This window comes from Haplochromis burtoni, unplaced genomic scaffold (assembly GCF_018398535.1).
Source record: "Haplochromis burtoni strain Fernald_Lab_line unplaced genomic scaffold, NCSU_Asbu1 Contig_4, whole genome shotgun sequence".
Classification (NCBI taxonomy): domain Eukaryota; kingdom Metazoa; phylum Chordata; class Actinopteri; order Cichliformes; family Cichlidae; genus Haplochromis; species Haplochromis burtoni.
In genome coordinates this window covers 2,553,948-2,565,588 of record NW_024582365.1, presented here as the reverse complement: position 1 = coordinate 2,565,588, position 11,641 = coordinate 2,553,948, and the positions used below count along the sequence as shown (strand labels likewise).

The 11,641-nt window shown below is 39.5% G+C and overlaps 1 protein-coding gene across 9 annotated transcripts in view; it reads left to right on the top strand.

Moving 5' to 3' along the window:
- The first annotated feature begins 2,227 nt into the window (after nucleotides 1-2,227).
- Nucleotides 2,228-11,641, top strand: part of atp11c (ATPase phospholipid transporting 11C) — a 41,134-nt gene continuing 31,720 nt past the window's right edge. For 8 of the 9 annotated variants that reach the window (XM_005913234.3, XM_005913235.3, XM_042220985.1 and 5 more), the window contains exon 1: nucleotides 2,228-2,788. In XM_005913234.3, the coding sequence (XP_005913296.1) occupies nucleotides 2,762-2,788 (27 nt within the window). In that variant the 5' untranslated portion in view covers nucleotides 2,228-2,761. The other variant, XM_042220995.1, reaches the window with a different exon arrangement.

The following is an 11,641-nucleotide window of genomic DNA, read 5'->3' as shown; positions in this document are numbered from 1 at the left end:
CAGATCTATTCTATAAAAATAAATAAATTAAAAAAATCTTTAATCATAACTTATTTTGGCTAATATTATTTTTGCTATTTTAGTATAATCATGGGTTGGCATTAAGCTATGGTAGCTCTTATAGACCATTGATTCTAAAAGCAGTTAGAAATTCCTAAGCATATAACTTTTGGCTGGCCGGAAGAGAATTTGATGGGAGATTTGAAGACAGAAATCATGAACTGGATTATGCTCTAGTTAAGATCTGAAATATTTCATTTGCATAGTTTCAAAATACGTTCAGCATTGCTTTTATGATTTACTTTCATGCAGTCAGAGTGCTGGCTTTGTGGATCATTTTTTGTGTCATTTAAAATAGAATTTTCAGAACCCCTCCTTCCAAACTTGAAAGATTGCTCACTTCCTGTAATCATATCAGGAGATGCCTCAAACAGCATGAGGTGTATAAAAATGATTTCAAATGGGATTTTCTTATTTCATAAATACTGACTCTAAGTAATAAAAGATTGCAGATGTTTTGTCAAAACAGTTCTGACTTGTTGGGGCATGAGGGACCTCCATGGGACTCCTGTGCTGTCTGGAATTTGGACTTTGGCAATAAATCCTCTGTGGACTCTACAGTCAGGGCTTGTTCTGGCACGTCCCAGAGATGCTCTTGGGTTGGGTACTGGAGACCTAGTATTGTGGGTGAGCGTCCCAGGCTTTTGAGTTTCTTTGAGCTGAACAACTGTAGGTGTTTCAAGACTGCTGCTGTCAGGGACAATATGTCCCACATACTGAGACCATGTCCCACATTCTGAATGAATCATTCTAAATCAACTTAAGTCACAAAGCCACAGAGATGATTAGCAGACAGAACAGCAACCAGTTTCATAGTTACTAGAACAGAAAGAGAAGAGGTGACTGTAAGAAGACTATAGAATAAAACCATAACGACAGACATCAGCAACTGTTTATACTTTCTGTATTTCACCTACTGAGTGTGAGGAATTACAGTAATGGCAGTTACTGTCTCACCATGATTGAGTTTAAGTGTCCTGAGGGAGTTGGCTGGTTTAGACCTAGTTTTTCTTTTTGTCTACTTTTAGTTGAGTTTTTATTAGTTTCAGTGTTAGTTTCATTATTTGGGGTTGAAACCCAAGGCTTTCCAGAATGGGCAAGTTTGGGAAAACCAGTATAGATATTACCATAAAAACAGAACTTTTTGAAAGCAGTGACTCACAGCCTTGTAGACATCCAAAGTCTGATGATATAAGTTTTTCAAAGCCTAATCAGGCAAATTTTTAGAAAGTTTTACCACACTAACAAACGCTAGAACTAAGGATATTTTCTCCGTATTTTATTTAAGTTAGTTTGTAAAGTTTCGGTTATCTTTAATTTTTTCCATTTTTTTTTAAATAATTATTTTATATGAGAACTTTTTTTTTAAATTAACTATAATAACATTGCATCAAACCGCCTTTTGGTATCTGTCACATAATGCACAAACATATTCTTTGCCTCAAATTTAGCTTGTTTCTATGCCTATCTGGTCACTCTGCCTGTCATTGGTGTCAATGTTGGTGTGCTTTCACTAAGCTGATCTTATTGCTTGTATCCCAGTGCGCATACCATTTACCGGTAGGTCAGGGTTGTCAAACAGAAGGCATTTGTAACTATATCTTCATAAGTTTTACAGCTTGTCATATTGATTGCCATTGCCCACACCAAACCAAAGTATTAAGAAATAGATAAACAATTAAATGAAGGAAAAGTTTCTGTTTTTAAACTATGCACTATAGAAATGTCTGCATTTTCTATGAATTAACATAAACTTGTTGTAAATGTTTCATAAACAGTCTGGACAATGCGCTACCAGTAATTTTATACATTTGTCATATGGAAGAACAGAGTTATTTTTCTTATATTAAGACAAGTCAGGTATGAAATGTTTAGTTAAGCCTTTACAGTGACAGAAAGGAAATGTTCCTGGGTTGTGTGTGGCCCACAAAGTACACTGACTTTAACAGCCTTGATTTAAGTTATTTGGGGGTATAAGATGTTGCCTAATGCAGAAACATACACAAAATAATTCAGCTGAGAAAAATATGTAAAATGAAACTAAAACCTAGAAGTTCTTCCCATCTAGAGACGGGCGTCCATACTCCCTGACCTTTGGTGTGACGCTGGTCCCCCAGCACGGGAATTTAGACAACATTACCCACAGTGCAGTGCAAGCCGCACCTTCGCCGGGTGGAGCTTGTGAACGTGGGAACGTTGGTGGGCTGCTGCTGTTGCTGCTGGAGTGAAAATTGTTTGACAGGGAGGTGAGGCGACCTGTGCACGGGGGACTCGCAGGAGAAGTTAGTTTTTACCGTGGCGTTAGCCAGCTTTTTGAGTCAGCGGGAAGGCGAGACTCGGGGGCGACAAATGGTTCCTTCGCGTGTAAGCAACAGGGCTCAGAGCGAAATGTCAGGCACTGTTTCAGCCTTGAGCAGCGGGAAGCGCGACTAGTACACCGCAACGCGGAAAATATTCAGAGGGGAGAGAGAATGCGAATGGTGCGAAGATACCGAAATCAAACAAAATGGAAACGATGTAGCGTCGCTGCGGCATTTCATATAGATAGAACTAACGTTAGAGTAGAGAATAGATAGCCAAGGAGCTAGCACGTTTACTAACATACATGTAAAGTTATTCACCAGAGAAACTGAAGCAGAGCCCGGAGGCGTCTGTTGAATCTGAAGAGTTCATCAGCATTGTGAAATTAAAGGAAAAAAAGATGCTACGGAGAAGACTGAACCGTTGGGTATGTGTGCCTGACACACACACACACACACACACACGCGCGCGCACACACACACGGTTAGCTTATGACGTCCAGCTGCCACTGCTAGCGTTTAACCGCTGTGGTTTTGCTTCCCCTCCCCAAATAAAAATGAAGTGCTGAGCGTGCCCTTGCGTGATGTATTTCCCCTTTGCTGTCTTCGTTGTAATTGCGATTGAATCCACACACATTGCAACAAACAGTTTTCCTCACACCGCCAGATAACACGAACCAGCTGTTGTCTCACTTCACGGCTCTCGTTAGTCAAGCAGCTGGTTGTTAGGTAAGTTCTTACCAGCCAGGAAGTCACGACAGATGCAAGTTAGCATTAACGGGGAGTCAACTGCACTTTTAGTGCAAGTTTTGCAGTGATAAAGGGAAGTACAGTCTGTCGTCATCCTAAGCAACAATATTATTATCGTCATTAACACTTTCAACAATACAGTGATGATAATGAAACCTTTTAAAATGGTTTTCAAGTTCTAAAAAAGCAAAAAAAATGACAGAAATACAAAATGGGGAAAAAAGAATAAATAACAATGCACAAGAGCAATAATATCAGTAAACACCTGGAAACTACAGCTCGATTGAGAAGACACCTATGCCCAGGGAAATGTTTCTATTCTCTGAGCTCCAAAAATTTATTCACTTGTAAGTCAAAACATAATCTATCAAACCAGGTGTGCCACCTTGTGTTGACTTCATGGTCCATATCTGTTGACTCAGTATTGATTAGTGAAATCAACTATTTCATCCATTCAGTTAATATAAATGCTATGAATGTCACTTGATGCAGGTTCTTAAAATTTGAATATAGAAAATTGGTCATATATATTGTACATACAGTGGGTAATTTATACTGTTAGTCTTAGTGTAAGTGAAACGACACATCTGTTAGTTGAAATCAATTTAACCAGATAATGAATGCATATTTGTCCTCAGGAAGCATAATCGCACAGTCCCTGCTATGTGCTTGGCCATAAACATTTTTTTCAGTGGTGGAAGGTGGTGTTTTGCCAACATTAATTGCTTAGGCATGATATTTCATAACTGGTGAAATAAATGCTTGCCTCTTTAAAGTTCATCCACTGGTTTCATTGCCCTTCTCATCGGTTAATCATGAGTGGGCTAGTTGAAAGTGGAGTATCTGCGTTTATAAATGCTACACCGCCTTTACTGCCTCTTTATCCACTTCTTATGCACCAGTAACCTGTTGTCACCACTGAGCTGAATCCCTCACACGCTGTGTGAGCAGTATAGACACTGAGAGTGAATAGGGAGAAGCAATATAATAATTATAGTTCCTGACCCTCCTCCTGGCCTCTCTCTAAGTGTTGCCAGGTCAGCTGGTTTTCCTGCTTGAGGAGAGGATTGCTGCTGTAATTTCTCTTCAGCGTGAGCTGTAAATAATATTTTGTGCAGGGCAGCCAGCCACACTATCATTGATGCATGCAGTGCTGGTATCTGAGGCTCTGGCTCTCTGCCTCCTGATTTTTCTCTGCCACCCTCCCCTTGCCCACGGGAGGTACACGTGCATCATGAAGAGGGAGAAAGATGGAGAGGAGGGAGAGTGACCAAAAAGGCACAGTGGAAGCCTCGTGTGTTTACTTGACTCTCACACTATGATGTGCCGTGCCGCTAAACCCGGAGTGTTTAGAAAATCATTAAAGATGGCTGTGGGAACGAGGGGGCTTTTCATGAGTAGGGAAGCTCCAGAGGTTGTAATGCTCTTGACAGGAATGCAAAATCACACAGTTGCCTTTGATGTTCATTCAAGCCCTTGAAGGCAGCAGTGTGATCTGTGCGAGGTGGAGCCTGGCAAAAATGTGATAGTATTATTGTGGAAGCCCTGCCTTGTGTTCAAGGAGAACAGTGCAAGCAAATAAAAACAACATCGCCCATGCAGCACCTCAGTTTCCTTTCCTTTTGCACCATGGTAACTACTAGATCTCCTCCTACTCAGTAGCTCGGTTAAAAACCTCGCACGTGAAGTTTCAGTCTTTTATTTGGATTATGTTACAGTGCTGTAGAAAATATTTCTTCTGCTCAGTGGTGAAGTACACCAAGGCCTCATGTGATGCAGTCACCAGTTAAGAGAATGGAAGCTTTGGTATGCACAAAAGCAGGAAGTAACCATATAGACATAAACAAGGCTAACTTGTTTTTGGATTCCACGATCAAAAAATGTGTGCTAAAAATAGGTTTCCATTTAATTAAAAAATCAGTCAGCTGTTTAAATCCTTCTTTGGGAAAATTCCAAAAATTCTCCAGTGCCAGATTGCTGCTTTTTGTCTTTGGACTTCACTTGTATATGCAAATTGACAAGGAACTAACCTAACTGACAGATTAGTTCATAATAAAATTCCCATCTGATTCTGAGAGGTAGGTTTTCACTAAAACTGGTAGTTTCTCTTTACTAGCATAAAAAGAATTTGTTTGACAGCACTCACTGGACTGACCAATGATCAGAACAATGGGAATGGGATGATCTAAAAAAAGAACTGTAGATTTATAAGTTTTCTTTTGTAGCTGTTTCTAAACAAATGCAGAATCTAAGATCATCAGTTAAAAAAAGTACAAGTTATTCTGATATGTCACCACCGTGCCAACGTCTGGAAGAAGACCCAAACTGTCACCAAAATGTCAGATGAGGGGAAACTGGTAAGGGATCATCAAGGCTCTTGCCATGAACTGGAAACTTACATAATACAAATATCACTGTCTACAGTGATGCAAGTTTTACACCCCCTTGGACTTAGTGGGTGCTGACCAAGGAAGAAGCCCCTGTTTCAGAATTGACACCTTAAAGCTTGAATGAAATTTGCAGCTGCCCACAGAAATGCCTTTAGGAAAAAGATTTTATGGAAAGACAAGACATTGATTAAATAAGTAAACTTGACCTTGATTGAGCTATTTGGCTACAATGACAAGTAGGAGGAGGATTAAAGGTGAGGCTTTCAAACCAAACAACATTGCACCAGCTGTGAAGCATGGTGGTGTGGCATCATGTTCCAGGCCTGTTGTTCTGCCAGTGGTACTTCTACATTGCACAGCGTGGATAGAATAATGTAGCAGGACCACCTTCAAATTCTTCAGCTTCGTTTACAAGCTTCAGTTGCCTACCTCAACAGATAGACAATTGAAGCTTAGACACAATTAGATTTTCTAGGTAGGAAAATGATAGTAAATTGGTTTTGGAATGGATAAAGCGGAATCCTGGAATTTCATTCCCAAAAATATGCGAAAAGTTATGGAGTAAGTTGAAAAGCTGTGTCCATGCCCCAGTAAACCAACCAGTTTAAACCGATTCAAGTATCTTGACAAAGTTATGATAGAAGGTTGTAAATAACTGCCAAAAGCATCTTGCTAGATAAGGTGCAACTTGCTAAGTGACCTTTAATCAAATATTAGTGGCAGTGTATGTATTTGAGATTTGTTAAAGATTTATGCTGTACAATCATTTCACCCTGGCAACAGAACAGTTCAAATAAATCACTGAAAGCCTTAAATTACAATTAGCATATGTAAAGTTCTTCCTGCTGCAAAATATAGAAGTCTAAAACCACCTCTCCATCTCTCATCAATCTTTCCATGATGATCTGAGGCCTGCCTCAACTCTGAGACTACATGACATTACCAAAGAACTAGAAAGCAAGTCTTTTCCTGAGAGAAAATGTTATTATATGTCAGGGGTTTCGAGGTTTGCATGTCAAATGCTTTGGAAATTCCCAGAGGTTTGCAAACCCGTTTGGCAAGTCGGTCAGCAGCACTCGCAGTTTTGAAATGTACACATCTTTCACAAACCTATGTAGCAATTAATGTTGCTCACACTCAAGTGTAGGGCTATAACAACATTAGAATTTCAAACTCAGTACTACTATTAAAAATTAAGAGTCCATTGTCTTTTAAATAAATATTAGAATAACACTTGTCTGTATATTTAGCTACAGTCCTGTTTATTTTTGGCTCAGCGACACTGGTGAGACCCGTGGCCACGGTTTCTGTCTAGTTGCTGATGATCTTTTCTCTGCCTCAATCTGTGACTTTTAAGAGAAACATAACACTTTCTAGACACAAATAATTATGTTAAATCAATTTTTTAACACAAGTTGTGTGCTAATTTTTTTTTAATCCCATTAAATTAACATTGTCTCTTTACATTACAGAATGTAGGACTGATAATGTTTGGTGCTTAGCTCCATCATTGTTGTCGTTTCATTTCCTTAATACTCATTATTAGATTTTCTCCAGTTTTTTCCCTCCTTTCTTTTTTGTTTTCCTGCCTGTCAGCTTGGACATTGTCATACTACGCATATACTGTAATAACTGAAATGACACTAATGAAAAAGTAAACCAGTAAAAGAAACATGAGAAACACAAAAAGAGGAGCCTATAGAGAATTTATTGAGCTCATCTTGGAAAAACAAAATGTGTTTGATCATAATTCTGATTGCAAAAGCTGCCAGACAAGATGGGTTTGAAATAATGGTAAGTCAACAGACAGCTAAGGTAGCAGTTGGGTATTTGCTAATAGTTACATGTATAACATTAACATGTGTGCTGGACAGGTTAATGTTTCCAATAACTGGTTACTATTTATATGTTGTTGAAATGGAAGCTTTACTGACTCAACAATATACCCCATAAAGACCAGGGTGTTACTCTTTAAGGTGCTTTTCTGTTTGCCATGCTTCTGTTTGAGTGCTCAACTGGTAAAGAGTGGAGAGACTGTGTGAAGTATGTATGTTAGGCTGTATGTCAGCTAGAGAAGATGAAGGCAGTACTGTTTGTATTAAGTAATAAGATTAGTATCTCATTATAGGTGGGATTTATTATTATTTTTTGGACAACCCATACATACATAAGCTGCCTTTGTTATAAAGGACACTAAAAAAAGCAAGTATTGAGGTGTTTTTAGAATTTTGATATAGGTGCTTTAGGTCTCCATTCTGGTCAAACCGCTACTTGAGTGAACTATATTTTAAACTTCCAGATTTTATCACATGTCCACTTTTCTCAATAAAAGCTGACTTCTCATTCAGCAATAAAAGGAATTGTTTTTATCTGCTGCTGTACAATAAGAAAAAACAGTATCTGCTTATGGCTTGCAAGTACTGGGGCAACTACTGCAGCATTACAAGCATTCAGTTATTGCAGCATTATCCGTCCTTCAGAATGCTTCAGATGTGTTTTTCCATGCTGGTCTGGCTTTTGACATGCTGACTACTGTTAACAACTAGTAGCACCTGTTGGAAACGTGCTAGGGGCTTTCAGTAACTGATGAGAATCAAGAATTCCCGAACAGAGCTGTTACTCTTTGGTTAGCAGTAAGGGTAACAGTGCATCTAAGTGCCACAGCCCATAGAAGGCATGTAAAGTCATCTGATTTATCAGGCCTGTTTGATTAGGGGAGATGCATATTGATTATGTGTGCTCAGTTTTGCCGCCATTAGTCTTGCAACCGTGAACTGGCTGGTGAAGAGAATTGCTTACTCTGTTTTCTCTCATCCTTCCTGTCTCCGTCTGATCTCTTGCACTCTGCCCAGTAATAGAAACACAGCAAAAGAAGCTCATCTGCAACACACAGCGGGATAATAAATATATTTAGCGTGGGGAGAGAGGTACCATGAAAGAATAAATGGCCTGCTGTGAGATAGTGGGCTGATGAAATATAGTGGGGGAGACCGGAAAGACCTGCGTGACTCAAGCCTGAAAAACTGTAGTGAATCTGGGGGTTAGATATGTTGCCTCTTTGCGCCTCGCAGTTTCCTTTCGAATGGACGGACATTTTCAGCCTTCCTATAGTGGAGGGGGCAGTTCAGGCTCAATACAAAGGGACCATGGATGGCTTTTTCTGGCAATTTTTCCACTTCCTTTTAAAACCTGGATTGAATTCTCAGTTTGTACCTGTAAATAATTCAGGTTGCTTCATTTATTTTGAATTCTCCTTACACTCCTCCTGCCGTTCCTGACCCCCACCTATCCTCACCAGGCTAGTGGCACTCAAAATGCATCCTCATCATCCATATATGTATAAAGGCTCATCCAGAGATTTTCTGTGCTATGGCTCAGCTCTAGCGTTACTCAGAGTGTTTGCAGTGAGATGCGAAGAGAATACTGAGACGTGTGTATTCTGGGTGTTTGTGTTTTTTGCTTCGTGTCTATGTCTCCATCCATGTGTTTGCGCATGGAGGAAGTCGGGTGGGGACGTCAGCATCTGTGCTGTTTCATCATCCCAGTTTTTCATCGTCACCCAAAATGATAGGGTACTCGCTGACACAGAGAGAGAGGAACAGCATGTTAGGATTTAACGAATGCTGGAAGAAAGACGAACGTGTCCCCTCCTACACGTTCATCACTTAGGTAAAGCAACAGCCTCCAGTGATTATCTTCATGGCAAACTCCTGGCTAGGAAGGAAGTGTTGTTTAGTCAAAGGGTGAAAGATTTGTCTTTTTAATGTGGCTACAGTTCACTGAGAAGAAATGCTTTGTAGGAATACCACAGTCAACCATGCCTTCTAAGCAGTGGAAGCAGGGGAAAGAAAGGGCCACCATTGATTTTTGTCATTAGTCTTGTTGCTCTCCTATGCAGCGTCTTAGGATAATTAATTGAGTAGTAATTACAGTCAGTGTAGCTTGGTACATTATTAAAGATAATGTCATCAGAGGGGCTGTAGCTGAGATGGAGTTTTTTTTAAAGCTCGTCAGCATTAGGACATACTGTAAATGCTGTTTTTTTTTTTTTTTGTTGGTGTTGCATGGCTCTCTGCCAGTGTGGTGTGGGGGAGCAACCATTGTAGTGTACTGCAGTTTAGAAACCCGTGCTCTACATGGGGAAAAAAGCAGCCGCATCAAGAACTTATGTCTAAGTAGCTAAATCTAGTGATTTGTCTCTCACACACACACACACACACACACACACACACACACACACACACACGCGCGCGCAAACGCAAACAGAGTACAGAGAGTGTGCACTTAGCTGGAAAAACCATACCCCATCTAAGGCTAAACTACTTTGATATATAATTAAAGAGAAATTTAAGTGTGACTAGGCTGTAGTTTAAAATGTGCTTGCTTTTCCAGGCCTTAAAATGTGAAGTCTGGAGGTTTTCTCCGTGAAATCCCTGGAAAATAATGTGCTTTTCTCATTCTCCGCAGGACTTTAATTTAACTGGTTGAGAACAAAGTGAATAGGTGAACAAAGTTCACACTCCTGAAGGCGGATTAAGTTATGTGTTAGTAAATGAATGTTTCAAGACTAAACCGGTTAAAAACATCCATGTCTATATTGTCTGACCACAGTTGTCTGTCAGCAGTTTGTGACTTCACATGCATTTCCTGTTTTTAATATTAATGGGCTTTTATTGTGTTTCTTTAAATTTCAAAGGTCATCTTTTTTGATGTTACTCACAGAAAATACTTCAGCTTGGGGATGACCTTTAAAAAGCCTCTCATGAAACCTGTTACTCACAAAACAACTATGGCTTTTAGACATTTTATAAGTTGTCACTATACCAAAAGTGTCGCTATATGTGTCTGTGACCAAAATGTTTGAGGAAGTTGTTCCCAGTGCAAGGTCATGATGAGTTTCCCTCCTCCCTGTTGTCGAGAGATGCAGTCTAATATAGGTCAGTACCAGCCAATGGTACACTACACTCTGTGTCTAGTACAGCTGCAGGCATGCTAGCGGAACAATGAGCCTTTGCCTATCCACAACAGCTCCTTAGGATCAGCGCGCAGTTCAAGTTGGACTGTTATTACTCTGAAGGCTATTCATCACAATGTGCAAACAGCGGACAGAGGAAGAGAGTAGCCTTTAATATGGGGCCTTAATTCAATGCCATAGGCCAAGTGTTGCTGAATCCATAATGGAGGTAACTCCTATTATAGTATCATTATGGATTAATGTATCTACCTTTTATTGATTTGGTAACCTTTTGTCTGAAACTGTTATTTGCTGCTATTAATGTTTTATTTATTTATTTTTGGAGAGGGAAACTTTATTAACTTAATTGCAAAATTCAGGTGTGTTGCATTGTGTCCAAGTGTGCTGCTTAAGAGACAAATGCTGTTTAAAGCTTTTTGTGTGATTGCTTTATTATGTGCTGAACCACCCAAAACCACTTTTGCATGAAATTAATGGTGCTGTACGAAGACAAGTCGATTTGATGTAACACTGTATGGGAATGAAGCAATAGTCCTTCTGCTTTGTTAGGAGAGTAAATATCCTTTTTTAAAAACTTTTAAAGTGAACTTTGTCTGAACTTGTAGTCTCTTCAGTAAAGCTGTTTTTATTCTAGGTGTTCCACTCATAATGAAGGGAAAGAAGCTGACTTTGAATTCTAAAGTAATATAGGCGCAGTAGAGTTTTTGTAGTGTGTTCAGATTTTGCAGGCATCATCAGCCACGTAACCAGTGGTTGGTGATATATTTGTGGACTATTTATTGAATCATCTTTCTTTTAAACTGGACAAAACTGAGCAGCCAAGGGGCCTAAATGAGGATGAAGAGCACCTTTGAGCAGCCTTTGAATGATCAAACAGGTGACAAACACATATGCTATTAAATAATCTGGATGCACATCCTGTAATCTGTGGCGCTAACTGTGTAAAACTACCAATATGTGACTAGCTTACATAGCATAGACTCCGGGATAGCTCAAAATGTCTTTGGAGGAAGGAATGGGGATTTCAATTCTGGAAATCTTTTTGTATTTTGAATCTCAGTTAGGTTTAAAAACAGCTAAAGGACTTTGTGCTGAAATTAGGCGAAATAGCCCACGTAAGATTGCTTGATTTAGAAATTGTTTTCCCACACAAGAAATACAACAAA